The sequence below is a fragment of the Calypte anna genome, chromosome 9 (assembly GCF_003957555.1).
Source record: "Calypte anna isolate BGI_N300 chromosome 9, bCalAnn1_v1.p, whole genome shotgun sequence".
Lineage (NCBI taxonomy): Eukaryota > Metazoa > Chordata > Aves > Apodiformes > Trochilidae > Calypte > Calypte anna.
In genome coordinates, this window is record NC_044255.1 from 8,193,848 (window position 1) to 8,211,819 (window position 17,972).

Consider the following 17,972-nt stretch of genomic DNA (forward strand, 5'->3'; position numbering starts at 1 on the left):
TACAGTAAGAATCAGAACTCTAGGAGCTAATACAGGAAGACTGGAAGAGCACTGGGGATGAGTACTGGGCTATACTGGTTCACCCTCCCTCTCTGTACCCACAAATTCCAGTTTCTTCCAGTCTGGTGATGGATGCTCCCTCCTTCCAATGCCGTGCACCAGGGCAGTGCTGTGTGTGATCCAGGTGCTATGGTTCCAGCACTTCTTCCTCCAGAGGTGAGGACTGCACAGGGCCAGCAGTGTCTGTGCCTTTCTGGAGACCTTCCCTCTGAACCCAGGGTTCCAAGGAAAGCCCCAACTCAGCTGCTGGCATCAGGTATGGTTTCAGCATGGGTGTACACATCACAGGCAGCATAGCTGGAGGTACAGGACAGGCAGATAGATTTTCTGTACAGACAGCACCCTGGTAGCCATGGCCTTGCTGCAAACGTGCCCCACACAGCATAGACCAGCAGCAGATGTACAGACAAGGAAAAGGGAAGTGAAAGCTCCCAGTTCTCTGACACAGGTTGCCAGAAATGGTTTTTCTCCATCCCACCTTAGGGGGTTTAGAATGGAATAAGCCTTTGGATCAATCTTACGGTGGCTGAGAGAGGGAACACTGGTCACAAATTTCCAGAGCAAAACAACCTCCAAGACTGCTTCTGGGCATGGAAACATGTCTTTAAGTTCTCCTCCTCTCACTTAGGCTAGATGTGTGGACTAGGAAGGCAGGAATGGGGCAGTCAGAGCTAAATATCCTGGAGGACAGTGTGTCGGGGACACTGATCAGTCTGGGATTTATTTATTCACCACGGATACCAGTAGTGGGTAGGGCAGACTGACGGGGAAAGGATGGAAACTCAAAGGTTCTGGCAAGGGATCAGAAGTGCAATGGCAGGCCAACAAAGTGTGGGGGGCAGATCAGTGGGGAAACAGGAGGGCTCCCCAGCTGGGACTTATTGATACAGTGCATTGGGCCCCTAAGGGGAAGGGCAAGGCAGGGAATGTGGCTTGCTGGTCACTTCAGCTGCTGCTGAGAGAGGGAGAGCGGGGGCTGGAGGGCCATGTCACGCTGGCTCCCTGAGCTGTTTGAGTTGAGGAAGTTGTCCGCGGCCGAGTTTCCTTTCCCTCTCGGTGCTATTGAAACAGGAAGCTGGTGAGCTGCTCTGCCTCAGCCTTACACAGCCACACGGGCAGCCCTGGCAGCTCCTGCGGTGGCATCCAGCTTTCCTCCAGCTCCAGCCATGGATCAGTGCTGGTACCACGGCAACATCACTCGCTCCAGAGCTGAAGACCTGCTCTCCAAAGTAGGCAAGGATGGCAGCTTCCTCGTGCGGGCCAGCGAGTCCATTGCTTCAGCGTATGCACTCTGCGTGCTGTAAGTACAGATTTCAGCTTTTCATTTACACTTCACAGCTCAACACTGAGCGTGGTACCCTCCTAGGCACTTCTCTTCCTGTGGTTCAGTGTGTGTTTGACCCACCTGCTTGTACAGAGCTGTGTCCTGCTCAGAAGGAGGCTTGAAATAGTTCCTGGAGGTGTGTGCTACAGCCGGCACGGTGGTGATCCCACCTCCAGCACTGATGTGGCTCACAGTGTAAATATTTCACGTGGAAAACTGGGAGAGGAGCACTGGCAGCCCTGATCCCCCTGGTCTGGGCTGGGGGCCTGAGAGCAAGGCCCTTGCCTGGGGTGTTCGGAGGACAGTGGCATTCCTGGAAGCAGGAGAAGAGTGGAGTCAGAGGGTGAAGCCTGAGGCATCGTGCTGTGCATCAAGTGAGACAGCAGCTCCTTGCCCAGGACCCTGTGCTGCCTGGCCAGGTCATCCTGGCTGCCACTGTGCAGCAGAGACATAAAACTTATTTCATCCTTATCCCACATTAAATTACAAGTGGGTTCCTCGGTGGTGCTTCCTTTCTGAAAGCGCTGCTGCTTGGCAGTGCCTCTGGGCTACCTGCTTGCCAGGGCCACGGGGCCTGGCAGGGCCCTGTGGGCCTGGCTGCAGGGCTGGCGGGGAGCAGGCACCGAGCACCAAGCGCCGGGCCTTCCGTGCCTGCCCGGGAAGGTGTGGGTGAAGGAAGAGGAAGAGTTTTGTCTTTCTAGAGGGAGCAGGGAAAGAAGGGAGGTTGCAGATGGACAGCCAGGACAAGCAGGAGGATGGAGGGGCAGTTGTGGTGCACTCGCCGAGGGCCCTGAGCAGTGAGCCAGGGAATGTTTCACTGTTGCTGTGGCTTCCATTGGGCGTTTTAGTCTGACCCCTTCATCGGGGGTCAACTGGCCTTGTGACCAGTGTGTACACAAAATACTGTTACGAGTGATGGTGGGGATTATAGAAAGGGAAGGCACTGCAAAAATATCTACCAGCATGCATTTGCATAAGTTTTTCCACTGTAAGTGTTTATGCAGCCAACTTTGAAAGCCTTTTGTGACTTGAGAGACGTGGGATCAGGAAACAGAAACAATATCATGACCAGGATTTTCTGAACCCGGAGCCAAAAGTTCTTAAACCCATTCTGAGGTGGCTAACATGAATGGCTCTGTTAAAGAAACGGGGAGCACCCATCCTGGTCAGACAAGAGCTGCCAGGTCTGTGGTGTTAATTACAGTTCGAGGAAGAAACCGATGACAAAGGACCTAACAAGCTTTGGCTTATGCTGGTTTACAACTTGTGAAGAGAAAGGGTTAAAGGTGGTGAATAACTCTCTCCCTCCCACTGTCATCTTGACAAAATAGGCAGCCTTGCTGAAGCTGAAAGCTTCCTTAGAGATGTATCAGTTTCAGCTGGGTTACTGACTGGAAGGTGTTTGAAGTCTGAGCTCCTCAAGTGGCTTCTGTTTAAAAAACAGAGGCTGGAGACAAAGAGTGAAGAGGGGAACTGAAAGCCTGCCTGCAAAAGGTTTTCACAAAAAGAAAATTAGGTTGAATGTGAGAAAGTGTCAACTGTGTATAGATAAGAAAAACAAGTTACCATGAAATTTGCTATGAAAAGGAAGTGTCATATTCTACAAAGCTCTAATATTTATTGGGCAGATCAGTTAAAATACAGCAAAAGCACTTTCTTCATTCTATGATATAATAATAATAGTGATTTTCCTGAACGGTGGCTTTAGTAAGACAGAGTTTGTATAAATATAGACAAGTAAAGGAAGTGTATTCACAGGACTTTGTAGAAGTGCCTCTTCTCCTTTTTGAAACTTTAGAGCACCTTAGCAGACAGCTGAGCCCCCAGCAGAGGTGGGGGATGTCTCCTCCATTGCTGTCCTTTGCTCTGCTGGCCACACTGCCCCAGAAAAGTCAAGAAGCAAAGCCACTTCCCTCCTCTTCCTCCTTTCCCTGTGCCTGGATCATTTGGTTTGCCACTTTAGTGGCACAAAATGGGCTCTTTAAATTACCTGGAGTGGAATGCCTGGAGCCTGAACTCAGATGGAGCCTGCTTCAGCTCCACAGCCAGCTGCACCTGAACTGGGATCATTCTTCCAGGGGAATCTTCTGTTGGTGTGTGAATGGCTGCAGGTTTAGCACTTCTAGAGAAGACCCTTAAAGGCTAGTTGTGGCTTTGTAGGGACAGACAACACTACCTTTGAGAGAACCATTTCCAGCCTCCGGGGTTTGGCCACTCTGGTGGGGCCCTCAGCACCATGCCTGCCATTGCAGTACTCTCCAGGATTTCCAAGAGTTCCCCATGTGCACATCATCATCTACACATAAAAACATGTCCAGCAGGAGAGGAAAGAGAAAACAGGCCTTGTCCCCTTTCCTCTGGTTGGCTGAGAGGACAGAGAGATGACAAAATACTTGGAGACACATTTAAGCCAGGGCTGGTGTTATATTCTGCATCCCCTTCCCCATAGTCAGCCTGAACAGTGGTTTGATAGTGCTGAACTCCTGATTTTTAGGGAGGACCTGGAATGTGACAGTAATTGGGACCACATAACTTGACAGTCAGGATGCTGAGGAGAGAAAGCCTAAGGGCAGAAATGGGCCATCCGCATGCACTAAATTAAGGTACTGATAAAGAGGATTCCTGCTTTTGAGGTGCCTAGAAGTGCTCCTCCTTGCTCCTGTCTATCCCAACATCTTTCTTTCCCTGCTCTTCCACAGATCTTGCCCTGTCCCCAACTTAAACATCTATACAAGTATTCTGAATGACAGCAGCCTCCTAAGGTCTGTGAGATGGGGCACCTCCTGTGAGGGTAACAAGGAGGGGGTCTTCTTGTGACACAAGAGCCATTGAACTGGTTCATTTATCAGTTTCATAATCTAGACACACACACAAATTCTCTCTCATCAGCCAGTGGAGCAGTTCTGCTTAGCCCCGTTTGCATATCAGCAGGAGGAAAATGGTGTAAGATGAACTGCACTGACAGATAAAAGCAAACCCCATACCCTTCCTCAGACCATGTCCTCATCTGGCGTTTGTTTGGTGACATTAGCAGTGTTGGGGCAATCCAGAGCAGCTGGGGATCATGTCTGCAACTCCAAGCTCTGCACCAGCTCCTCAGATGTGTGAATGAGAGCCTGCAAAATGGTCTTGCCTTGCATAGTGAAGTGGTTCTGAGCCCTGGGAGCAGTTCTGATTCTTCTCTGTCCTTGCTTTAATTCCATCAGAAGTTACAGGTTCATGTGGGACACATGAATGAAATCCTCAAGCACCCTGGAAAAACGCAGCTGTAATTTATGATTAATGTCTTTTCATTTCCAATTGCTCTTTGGGTGTCTTTCCTATAAGGCTGCCTAAAATCCTGGGCCATGTCTCTCTCTCTCCTGCATGGGAGATTTCTGAAAGGCCTGTGAATGAGCAGACTCACAACAGCAGAGGATGTTTTATTCATCTGCCTGATCTCCCTGGCTGAGGGCTGACCTCAGGCCACATTTCATGAAGATTCCACAGGTAATGCAGAGTCTCTGTTACAGCCAAGGAAGCTCTGAGCATGGATTTCTAGTGTTTTCCTTGAGAAGAAGGGGTTGAAACCAGCATTAGTTTCTGGCTTACAAGCCATATTGTGTGCTTTCACTGAGTGCTTTGCAGATGACTGAAAAGATTTGATCAATCTGTTGTTCACTTGGAAGAAGATAAAGAAGTATTTTTTTGGTCACCACTTTTGGACAAGCCCCACAAAGCTCAGCAGCTGCTCAGGAAGGTCATGCTTACCAATGTTACTGCACTGCTCAGGCTTTCCTGAGTCTCAACTGCAGTGAGAGGGCCCTCCACGGGGAAAGGCTCCTCCATCCTCCCTTAAATACAAAACTAATTGAATTTAGCTGGGAAAAATTGTTTGTTACAGCTGATCTACACATGTACAGTATGCATCCACACCAGGATAGTGAAGTGGGTTTCATTTAGGCTGTGGTTTAGGATTTTTCACATGGAGATGTGGCTAGCAGGCAGCCTGTCTTGCTGTGATTTAGCTGAAATCTGTTATTTGGTTTTTTTTTCCAGTACGAGTCAATGCACATACTGGCCCTTCAGTTTACTTATTCATTGCTGATTTTGGCCCTGTGTCTTTTGGATTGCTTGCATTTTCATTCCTTCCTGAGACACCCACTCTACTGACAGCTAGAGCCATTTGGGTGTTTTCTTTCTTTCCAGCCAGAAGAGTTGAGTAACTCACTCGTGAGGCTGATGCTGATATCACTCTCTGCAGTGACATCTTGCAGACGTGTCTCACTGACCAGGAACACTTCAGGTTTTAGTTCACAGACTTCAGGCAAAAGAAACAAAGAGAAATAGTTGAATCTCTTGCATCTGGAACCTCATCCATGAATCTTGGGATCTTCCAGTACCTTTTCTCATGGGGAGGGGACAACAGTGTAATTCCCTTCTGGAAATGGTCTAACCACATCTCCTCTGATCTGTTCCAGGTTCCGGAACTGTGTTTACACCTACCGAATTCTGCCTGATAAAGAAAATAAGCTAATTAGTCCAGGTAAGCCACACTACATTCTGTTCCATCCCACCCAGATGCTTCTAGGACTGCTCACTGCTTTTTTTCCAAAAAATAGTTCCACCCACCAAGAGAAAAAAGGGATATATGGATATGTAGATATAGCCGATATATGGCTAATGCCCCCGGCCGCACAGTGCCAAGTCTCCAGTCCACTGCTGTGGGAGATTTTTGTCTCTAGCTGTTCTATGGGGCCATTGGCACACTCTCAACATGCGTGCCTTCACTAGTGGCACTGCTGTGTTTTCTACAAGTAAGAACCTCAGCCCAAGGAATATACCTTTTTTCTCTGAAACCCAATACATCAGGGGTCCTTTCAGTCCAAACGGCATCACAATTTACCTGCACGCAGAGAAAGTGAATCAGTTGTGGTTTCAGGATCAGGAAGTGCCACATTGTGGGCAGGAGTTCAGACTTCCTGTTTATTTCTACTTTAGGATCCTGAACAAATCACTTCCCTTCTGTGGCCACCTCTCACCCTTGTTTTCTCAATATAGCTTGTGAAGCTTGAGGTGGTGAGGGAGGCATGGTCGGGATCAGGTTAACAAGGATGGTTGAGGCTGTGGGTTTTCTTTCAGCTGTGGGTTGTTGATAAGAAATTGTGGCATTGTGTGTCCTGGGCTCACACATGCAGCCTAAAATTCCTTGAGAGCCCCTTGTTGGGGCTTGAGCTGCCCTCAGGAGCCCTGCTCTGGTTGCTGCTCTTCCCAAACACAGCTCACCAAGACCAACTCCAGGCTCTTGGTGCTGTGCTCCAGGGCTTGTGCACCAGTGCATGTCCCAGCTGGCCTCAGCAGCTCCAGCTGCCATCCCTGGAGCTGTTGGGGTATCTGCCTCGCTTTCCCCAGCACTTCTGTTTCTGAGGAGGAACTGGCTGCAGGACACTGTGCCAGACTTGACCTGGGTCTGTGAGGGTTGCTATGGGCCTGGCACCAGAGCTCATCCATCTTCCCAGAGCATTGGGGCAAGGCTTTGCAGAGGAGCTCTGCAGAGTGCTGGTGGGTAGCTGATCTGTTCCACGCTGTATGCTACAGCCTGTACATAGGCAATGCTTGATTTTTACCCCTATCATCTGGATACATCTCAGCCTTATCATCCTCAAGAATGTATTTTGGCATATTGTGCTGGTGTCATGATGTACTATGGTAATAAGTCCAGAAGGTGACATGATGCTTTATCATCATGCACAGGACTTAGAGCAGCTGCTGAGAGCGGGATCTTACTGAGGCCAGGTAGCTCTCGGGGCAGACATGCCAGGCAGGGAGACTACAATGAGTCTGAGACCCACAGCAAGCTCTGTGGCAGAGCCAGGATGGAACCAGCCCTGATGATGATGCTCCTTGCACTGGCATCAGGGTGAGGAAGGGAACTTGTGGAACCGTGGCTCTGAGTGTGTCTGGGGTACGAGTGTGTCAGCTGCTCTGGCTTCTAGAAAACAAGCACAGAAATGCTCATACCATCCTAGGGCCTCTTCCTGGGCACAACCATGCCATTTGTCTCTGGATCAGAGCTCCATAGCCAGAAGGAATCAGTGTTGCTCTGTGGTAGCAGTGGCACCTTTTGTGCTGGCTGGAGGGTTAGGACCAAGCAGAAGGTGTGACTCTGCTGAGTTGTATCCCTCAGCTCAGGCTTTCCCCACCACACATCCCTCCACCACCTCGCCTTCCAGTTCTCCATAGAGAATTCTGCGGTGTATTGTTTGCAAATTAGTACATCCTCATCCTGGCTGGGGAGGGATATTGGACTACTGCTGGACCCAAGCAGCATTATTTCAGCTCCATGGGATCTTTCTGAATGAAACCTCTGAAATCTTCGAGATCTGCTAAGGAAATAGGATCACTAGAAACACACACAAACCGGTTGGTAAGATTCCCCTGGGATCTGTGCTGTGAGTGTGAGGGATTTCTCCCGTTTCTTCTGTTTGCCAGGAGTTGTAGGTTGATTATCAGGAGTAGGCTAACTAAAGTGTGGTGTTACTTCATGTTTTGAAGACACACAACCTCCCAGGTTTGCTGCTTTATTCCAATCCTGTGGGAGAAGCAGAAGAAGGAGGCTGGCTGCTTTTGGGAAGAGGGAGATATGGTGAGGGTTGTAATTGAGGCTCAGAGCAAAACAGTTTCGTGTTGTTGGCTGCCATTCCTGCTACATTATTTCAGCTATGCCAGACTTTTTTTGATTGCTAGTCTGTTGACTTTTGGATAAAACAAAAACTTTTTCATGTGTATTGCAAGATCTGATTTTTGAAAAGAATGGTTCTCCTGTGAAAGGGTATAACAGCTGTTGCCCAGGAAGGAGCTGTGACTGTTTAAACAATCCCATCAAAAGGGAAAGAATCTGTTAATCCTGTGGAATTGGATCAGGCCAGGTGTTAAATTAATACAGCAATCAGTGGATATTTCTCATTTTTGGGTCTACAAAATGGGGAGAAAAAGACAGAAAAAAATCAGTACTGAGGTTAGTCTGTATTAGTTATAAATTTGGGCCCTAATGTGCAATGTGATCTTTTTTGACTGCACAGTGCTCCTTCCTGAAACCAGCAAATTTGTCTTCCTGTCCAGCTCTGGGCTGTTGTCTGTTAGGCATTTTTCATGATGACAGCAGGTTCAGAAGATGTGCAGTATCACAGCTACATACACAGCACTTCTGATGTGATAGCTCTTCCTCTGCCACTCCGTGGAGTTTTTTCACCTTTAAAGCTGCAAATTGCTTCACATTTTCTTGAGTCTTGGAGAGCAGATTTTCTGGTTTTTAATTGCAGCCTCATCCAACACTAGTAGAATGATACTCCAGTCATTTTTTGCATGGTTAAATTAACTGTTCACCTGCAGGTAGCAGAAAGGGAGGTGCATGTTTTTGAAGCTTTGAGCTTTTCAGTATTTATCGCAGTGTTGCCAAGAAAAATTTTATTTCATATGAAAAGAATGTATCATCCTTTTGAAAAAGTCCAGATAAGCAATTTTGAACTTTTCACACACCTTTTTTTAAATTTTTTTTTTATTTAACGAGGAAAAGAGAATGAATGTACCTTGCATAGCACATGCTCCAGCCCCCTTACTTTTATTTTAAAATAAACTTTCTTTTCTTTGAGCAAAACTGAGCATCTCCAGGGTTTGTCAATGTCTATGGATTACCTTGCTGTAAGAAGGAACGGTGAAAAGCTGCTGCCTTCTCATGCTACATAAGCACTTGTATTGCAATATGGAAAACATTAATGTTTTTAGAGTTACTGCCTAGGGTTTTTTTTCCCTTCACCTTCCTGGGCTGTCCTGGCTGTGGGCTCCTTGACAGGAAGCCACAGCATCTGCTTGTGCTCTGCTCCCTGGGAAAATGTGGGAGACGTTAATCCTGCAGTTCCAGATAATCCTTTTGGTGAGAGGGAGCAGTGCTTCCATTCCTGCTGAAAGTCACCATTGCTGCAAGGACTTTGTGAAAATTACTGATATTTATACTTACTACCTATTACAAGGGATCGTAGGTTTGGCTGACTGACTTCAGTGAAAGTTCTGGGTGCCCTGGCAGCACTGTTAAGAGATTTAGTTTGGTGGTTTGTTGGGTTTTTTTGTTTGTTTTTGGTTTTTTGTTTTTTTTTTCTGGTAAGTTTGGTTTTGGTGTGGTAGGTGGCTGAATGCACAGGAAGCCCAGGGTGCTGGAGGAACAGCTAGAGGCAGGCCAGCAGCCCTGAGTCACTGCCACCACTGCCACCCCACTGCAGTCACCAGTGACACCCCCACTGCAATCACCAGTGGGCTAACAGCATTGGCCTGAAGGAGAAAGGAGGTCCCATTAATCCTGCCTGGAAGGTTTCCTGCTTTTAGCAACACATTTGAGGGGAAACCTCCAGATTTGTATTCTGACTGTATACAGGCTGGCTAAATATGCCAGAAAGATCAGAATCCTCTGTGCCAGGCTGGGCAGGATGCACAGGGAGGGGGCTGCAGGTGGGTGTCAGCTGGTTGGCAGGACTGTCCCTGCTCCTCAGCAGAATTTGCTCTGGCTCCTGTTTATGAGTCCTCCAGGGTGGAGCTCAGTGCAAAAGCTTCATCCAGCACTAACCTGCTCTCAGGGCTGCTAGTCCTGCCAGCACAATCTGATAAGAGGCTGAGTTTAGGTCAGTTCCTGCATTCCTGGTGTCACTACTGTTGACACCAACGTCAGAGGCAGTGTCTGGTGGTGGCACATGTAGTACCAAGTCCTTTGTGTGACCTTTGCAGAGAGATGCAAAGTTTTTGTCCCTCTCTTTGACACTGCAATGTAATCCCAGGTTGCTGTGCTGCTCTGAAACATGTGGCCAGCAACAGGTTTTCCATGGTAAGGATTTTGTGATTTGCCTTGGACTTTGGGGATCTATTCTATTTATATCTGACCAAAACCTTTCTCCTCAAAAATTGCACTTGAGCTGCTTTCAGTGGGAGAGAAGGTAAAGCTTCTGTCTGACAGCTGTGTAAGGATTTCCTCCTCCCTCCAAGGTACTATTACCACAGAGGGTGGGCTTGGGTTGCTTTGTTGGCACTGGGGGGCTGGGTTTAATTAGGGTAATTGCTTTTCTTGGATAGAAACAAGTGACCGGTGGGCAAGCAAATAATAATCAGGGGCAACATCTTGAAGCATGGTTGGGGAACACATTTTTAGTATATCCAAGCACATAATTATATTAAGCATAATTTCTGTATATATTCTGCTTTGAATATTGCCTATAATAAGTGTATGTAGATTTTAAGCAGTTTTTAAAACTCTTGTGGAACTGAAAATAATCTGTAGTCAGGGCTTAGCAAAATCTGTGCACTTTATGTTTCTGCAAACTATACAAATCTCTTTATACAAGGAAAATATTTGTTGTTGTTGTTTTTGTTTTGGGTTTTTTTTCCCTGATGTTGCATCTCAGTTAGGAATAAACATAATGCATTTCACAGGTTTTGAAAAACTGAAAGAAGCAGCATTTAATAGGAGAACTGGCTATTTCCTGAAACATGCACATTACTGCTACTCATTCTCTCAGTATACAAAATTCTTCATACAAACAAACCATATCCAGCTTTTGTCTAGTTTGAACCCTTCCAGAATGTTTGCAGTTTCCTAACATAAAAATCAAACCAAACCAAACCAAAAAAACCCAAACCAAAACAAAACAAAAATATAAAACCATTCAGAGAAGATGGCTTAAATCAGGTAAAAGTGATATTAATATTTTGGGGTTAGGGCTTCAAGAAAATTAAATCAAATATGTGAAAGCTAATGCTCAGTGAATCTCCTTGTGTGTTACCTGGATGTGGTTTCAGATAAAACTTCACTCCACAGACTGGAATGCCAAAGAAAGTAATCTATTTCTTTTACACTTGGCCTTCAAATCATGTGTTCTATCATAAAACCTTCATTACTCTTAAAAAACTGAAGGTTGCAAATCAGCAATCCTGACCTACGAAAGCAACTCCCAGGCACTGCCAAGTGCTTTAAGATTCAAAAGATAAAGCCAGTTTAACAGCTATTGTTTTAGAAGAACAATTGTTTCACCACCTCATCCTTTGGAAAGGCTTTGACCCCCTCTAACCTCACACCTACTCACTCCTCTAATGGCACAGAAACTTTCTCCACTAGCAAATGCTCTTGAGAAAGTCCTTTCCCTGCCCTCACCCCCCCTGCAGACTTTTCCATCCCCAACCTTTCTGCAGGCTCATTTTAAAGGGAGGGGTTGTAGCCTCTGCTCGTGGAGTGAGAATGAGCAGGGTTGGTTTTGGTTGTTTTTTTTTTTTAATGAACTTTTCAGATTAGCCTGTGCTTGAGATGCCACAGGTATAATCCTGATTGAGACGGACACTTTGGGGACACATCCCTTAGCATCTCCAGGAGTGGCAAAATGAAAATTTTCCTGAAATTCTAAACCTCTTCTGGCTAATGAGGAAAAATAAATTAAAACTTATGCAACCAACATTATCAACTGAAAAATAGTCTCGCTTTTCAGTAATTTGATGTGTGCTAGCTTTAATATTATGAATCCCATAGTGTTTCAACCATTTGATTATCAAATTCCTTTTTATATTTTATACCTTGAAAAACTGCTGATGCAGCTTTTTAAACTGAATTTAAAATATTCAGGAGAGAGAGCAGACTATTCCCTATTCAGCAGTGTGGTAATGAAGCACTGTGTTTTATTGCTTCTGTGCTTTGAGGCACGATGGGTCACAGGAAAAAAAAAGTACAATTTTGCAGACAAGTCTTGAATTGTTTTCTCAAAGAAAGAGAAGCTGATACACTGTTGGTGATAGATGAAGCTTTTTGTCCTGTTCATTTAAGACAGGAACAAAGCTTGGAAAAACCTGCTCTTGGGTGTGTTTGCAGTGAGTCTTGTGGCATCTATCAGCTTCTGAACAAAACTGCTTCTGCCCTCGTTCCTGGTAGGGTGATGTCTTTCATTCTCCAGAGATGTATCTTGGTTTGCCAACAAGGTGAATTTTATCTGATACCTTGTTAGAAGTTAGATCCTGCTCCTTGGACCTGGGACCAGTAGAGCCTGTGTGCACTGCAGCTTGTTGCTGTTATAAAGATGCAGTCACCTCTAAAAAACAACATATTCAAAGTATTGTGTTGGTTGCACCTGTTCTAGGTAAGCAAGGTCTGCTCCACTGATGCTTTTCAAATTTACCTTTTTGGTGGTTGAAGCTATTTCTCTTTAAAGTTTTAAAGGAAATCCAGAGTCCTTTAGTTTTAAGATTGATGCCTACATGCAAAGCATGCAGAAGCTGATTTTGAGTGACAGTATGGTTTAGGGAAATGAAACAGACCTTAGCAAAGATAGCTCAGATTCCATCACTTCTGTGTCTCTCTGCAAGGCTGCAGTCACAGCCCAGCTTTCGGTTGTTCTCAGGCTTTGCCCTGCTGGCAGACTTCTTTCTGTCTTTAGTTTGTAACTTCTGACAAAATTTTTCCCTTGCTTCTCTGACAGTCTCCGTGGGTTCCTGTTCCATCCCAGGGCTCTCCAGCTCTCCCTCACCAAAGCCCCATCTAAGCCTTGTCAGGAGTTTTTCTTCTCTGAATGGCACATCCCTGAGCATGCAAAACCTTAAGCCTAACCTTGGGGCTGGTTTTAGGGGCCAAAGTTGAAAAAAAAATCTGTGACTCTGTGTGTACTGTTTATTCCAGAGGTGCAATTCAGGGGAGAATGTAAAAGAAGGTTTAAAGGGTGTTTTTAATTTGGTTTTTGGTTTGGTGTTCATTTTGTTAAGTGACAGTGCTCCTTAAGGCTGGATCCTGTGTCTGTTCAGTTAGCTTCTAATCACAGAATCACCAGAGTTGGAAGGGACCCTCTGGAGATCATCTAGTTCCTTTACTCTCCCACTAAATCAATAGTTAAGGTTTGTCTTTCTCAAGCAGTAAATGAATGAAATAAGGGAAAAATGTGTGGTCACTCTTAGTGTTTACAGAAATAGAGAGCAGTTGCTGTAGCTTAAAGCCTGAGAAGTTTTGCAGGCTGAAGACAGGAAATTGTAACCCTAAGGGGCTCAGCCTTATCTGTGCATCACTGTATGGCTTTTAATTATGCAATGCCAGAAGATTATGCAGTATAAAGTGGTGAAAGCAGCTGGTTCACATGTACCCTCTACCTGCATTGCCTTGCTTCAGCTATGTGTCTTCTATACCTTCCTTAATCTTATGTCTTCTCTTCTCCACAGGATTATTTCACATAATTCATGCATATTTAGTACTTGGTGTCTGTTTAACCTTGAATCCATTCAGCACAGGAGAAAACAAGGAAGGCAGAGAGGTGTTAAGCTCCATGGTCTGCCTGCACAGGGTAGAGGAAACCCACACAGAAGTCACATAGGAGTGTTCTGAGCTATGCAGGCAGAGCCAGCACAGCCACACCTTAGCCTGGCTCAGGGAAAAGTTCTTGTGGCACCTCAAACCCCTCACATTGTTGCCTGGGGATGTAGTTTTGGCCTTCACAGAGGGAAAAGCTGAAGGGCCCTTGGGAATTTCCACTAGGAAATTCCCAGTTTCAGTGACCTGCAATAGTTTCCCCAGCTCAATTGCTGTCAGCAATGTGCGCTGACAAGATCAGAATTATGACCTCTGCAAACTGCCTTCAGAAATTATGGCTGTAACATCTGCTGCCGTGGTTGCCTTGCAACCAATTTCTCTTGAGAAACGAAAATGGAAATTTTCATTTGACTCCAATCACTGAAGCTTTTCAGTGGAAAACCAAAAAGCACAAGCTTTGTGATAAAATTTCAAAAGTTGCGTACTCCCAAACTTGTACTTGAATCCTACCCACACACTACAGAAGTGCTAAAAAGATTGCATGAGATCCCTATGGATCTGCAGTCCTTGCTCATTCATCACCAGCTCATCTGACTTTCACCCTGTAGCTAAATTTAACACCAGTCCCTCATGTTTGTCATGGAACTGTACTGTTGTATGCTCATTGTTGATGTAAATCTCATTTATTGTTACACAGAGAAATGCTGGGAGATTGGATGCTCAGGAGATTTCTCTTGGTACTATGAGCTGGATCATTATATGCTGTGTTGATGATTTTTTGTTTTTGATAGCTAGAATTTGAGTAGTTTATTTAGTGCATAGGACTACTGTGAGTACATGGTGCTGGTACTTTCTATAATTGCCTGGTTGCCTGGCTGCTATCTAGGTATATTATATAGATATTTGGCAATTATTACACTTTTAATGTGAATTATAGAGTGTCAGAACAGAGTGAAATTGGGTCCTTAAGGATTTGAGTGCTTTATTGTTATGTCTTATGTCTTTATCTTGTGTGGTAGGTGCAGCTTCAGAAGACTTTCTACAGATCCTTTACCTTCCAGAACTTCTAATGTGTTTTTCTTGAAGAATTTTAACAAGGCACTTGGGTTGAAAATTTGGCAGCCAACTAAACTTTATTCCCTTCAATATTCCATTCTCTTCAATAGACTCTTAATTTGCAAATTGTGCCATGGGAACATGACCAATCTTGAGATGCCAGAATGAAGCCTGAGTGGGATCACGTAGAGGAAAACTCTTACAGGGCCAGAAGAGATCAGAAGTGGCAGGGATGACAGATAGGAGCTTTTTAAGATTAGCTCACATTGGGCTCACATTCCACACTAGAACGTGTCAAGCATTTGAAACTGAGCATGGGCATCGTGCTTCCCGAGTCTTTTCCATAGCATTCCAGGTAGGAAGCAGTGAGGTGGCCATTTTGGCAAGATTTGGATTGGGAGAGAATTCAGGTTTTTCTCTAGATTGGCACTGCCTCAGATAATCTGGATGTGAAGCCCTGATGTGCCCTGCTGCCAAGTTAGCAGTGGGGGTAGCAGTCCCCATCTTTGCCAAGCTGACCTGTTCCCAGCTCACAGCAAGAGGACTCGTGGTTCATGCACACCCTGCAAGCAAGGAAGCAGGTGCTGATCTTTAACAAGTGCTCTGTGCACACTGGTGTGCAAGACAGTGAAAATTGTGTAATGTTCCCAGGGTTTTTTTATGTGCACAATAAAAAGAAATTGTGATGCTGTGCCAGTAATTCACATGAAGTGTCTCTCAAGTTATTCTCAAAGCAATGGAGCTTGTGGTAGAGGCAGCATGTAATGGTATCATTCAGTTACACCTGAGGGACAGAGGGGATTTTACAGGACAGACAGTACAGAAATTTTCTTTATTTTTTCCTCTTTTAACTTAGGGTTTGGTTTTTTGGCTTTTTTTTCTTTTTCATGTCTGATTTTGAGCCAGGAACACAAATTGAATACAAAAATGGTGTTAAATTGCAATTCCTTGTTTCCTTCCATGAATAATCTTTCAGAAATTCTGAAGCCCTCTTTCCCAGAACTCTCTGATTTCCATGGTTTTCACCCAAAGCCTTAAATATAAAAAGCCATTGTAGCAAAAGTGTCAGGCTCTTCTCAGTGATGACCAATGAGAGGACAAAGGGTGATGGATGCAATCTGGAGCATAGGAGGTTCCATGTAAACATAAGAAAGTTTTTTTCACTGTGAGGGTGACAAATCTCTGGAACAACCCAGTGAGGTTGTGGAGTCTCCTTCTCTGGAAACATTCAAAACCCACCTGGAGATGTTCCTGTGTGACCTACACTGGGTGGTCCTGATCTGGCAGGGGAGTTGGCCTTGATGATCTCTTGAGGTCTCTTCCAACCCCTAACACTGATTTCTGAGTATAAGGAAACTCAACCATATGCAGAATGAGACAAGAAAGCTTTCATTATCTCTCATCTCAGAGGAAATGGGGACTGTTCACCTTCCATTCCCTCCAACACTATTTGAGTTTACAACTGCACTTCCATTGTGCCATTCTCCCTAAAATTCCTCCTTGTCATCCCCTTTCCAGCACAGGGTGTTGGATTCAAAACTGAGAATCTTTCTAGGTGGCTTGGATTTAGGGAAGTAGCTGTCTCTCCCAGCTGTGATTCCTGTCTATGATCCCATTGCTGTGAAATGCTACTAAAATTTCTTAGCACAAGTTTTGATGTAAGAATCAGAAATATTTTCTAACAAAACAAAACTGAAGCAAAAAGAGGTCACTTTAAAATGCTTTTACAAATAATTTACAAGGAATTTCTTAGCTCTTGGGTTCAGCTCTTCAGTGAACTATAAAAGCTCACCTATATGAGAGCCAGAAGTAAATGCAAAAATGCCACCTAGACTTCCTAGCTAACAGCCAGTCCTGAAGACAAGGTTTTTTTCCAAGCCAGGAAGCCTAAGAATTTTTTTTTCAAATCTAAAAGGAAAAAAATTCTTGCCAGCCTTTCGCACCAAAGCAGAAGTGACCTGATTTTCAGCTTCCCTTTGAGCTGGTGGGTATTGCAAAAATTTTATAACTTTGAAAACCTATTGACTATAACTGAAATGCCTATATATGGGTTTAAATACCTGTTTTAAGGCTCTTGGGGTAGAAAAGATTGGCCTTAAGCAATACAACCAGATGACCAGATTCCTAGTTCCTCCTTGTGCCTTGGCTCAGGAAAGGAAAACACTTCCTCTTCCTTCTGAGGGCCCCAGACTTCCTGTGCCATCTATTTATACAATTGTTGTAATGAACCCCAAGTTAACCACTTCCTTGCCTGCCTTAGCCTTGGCTTTACATCTTCTAAAGCTCTTTCCACTTCATGTCTTTATACTGCATTTGTCATGTCTCTTAAAGGTGTGTTTGGAATTGCTGCTCAGTAAACCCATATTTTGGTGTCTTTGTTGAGGTGCTTTGTTGGCCAGAGGGCATTCCTTGGAGATAACCCAGAAGCACAGACTTATGGTGGGCCCTGTTGCCCTTTTTACACAAGATGCAAAGGAAGATGAGGTGGTCTCAGCCATGGAAAAACCTGTTGAAAAGTTTAGGTGGGTAAATTTGGAAAAGGGATCACAGGATTTATCCGCATAAGTGATTAAATGCTTTAGTCACACCTGCTTTCATGAAGTAGAGACCCCAGAAGCATGTTCAGCATGCAGGCAGGAACAAGTTGTATCTGGTTGTGTTAAACCATTGTGCAGTGAGTGTACAGAAGATGGAAGGGAAACCGGTAGCTGAGAAGACCTGCAGAATTGAGGGCAGTTTCTGGAGAACAGGAGACACCAAGACATCCTGTGGGAAAGGAGGTTTCCAGCCAAAAGGGCTGCAGTCAGAAGGGCCTGTGAAAGACCTTAGAGTCGTGGCTTGGTATGCAGTTGAAATAGTGAGGCTCATCATGACAAATACAGATGTATTCACGTTCACCACTCCTCTTCAAAGCTAGAGCAGGATCTGGAGGAGGAGGCAGCAAAGAAGTGCAGAGGGCTTCCTTGGCAGCATGAAGGGTGGCAGGAGGTGCTGGCGAGGTCTCTGAGCCCACCATTAGTCCTGTTTCCAGGCTGAAGCAGGCACAGGACACAGTATCCCTGTGTAGCCTGACTCCACTGTCTCTGCCTGGCAAGGTTCCCTAAGATCTCACCCAAACCTCTTCTGTTGCAGAGCACGCCAGCCAGATCTGCTCTCCTGGGCTGACTTGCAGCACAGCTGCTTGCCATCTTCTTTGTGAGAGTTTAAAACTTGTAAGACTGCTGCTGTGGTGTCTCT

The 17,972-nt window shown here is 45.3% G+C and overlaps 1 protein-coding gene across 1 annotated transcript in view; it reads left to right on the plus strand.

Annotated features, from left to right (window-relative positions):
* The first annotated feature begins 1,181 nt into the window (after positions 1-1,181).
* Positions 1,182-17,972, plus strand: part of INPP5D (inositol polyphosphate-5-phosphatase D) — a 48,905-nt gene continuing 32,114 nt past the window's right edge. Inside the window, 2 exon segments of the mRNA XM_030456287.1 lie at positions 1,182-1,360; positions 5,845-5,903. Coding sequence (XP_030312147.1) covers positions 1,227-1,360; positions 5,845-5,903 — 193 coding nt within the window. The 5' untranslated portion in view covers positions 1,182-1,226.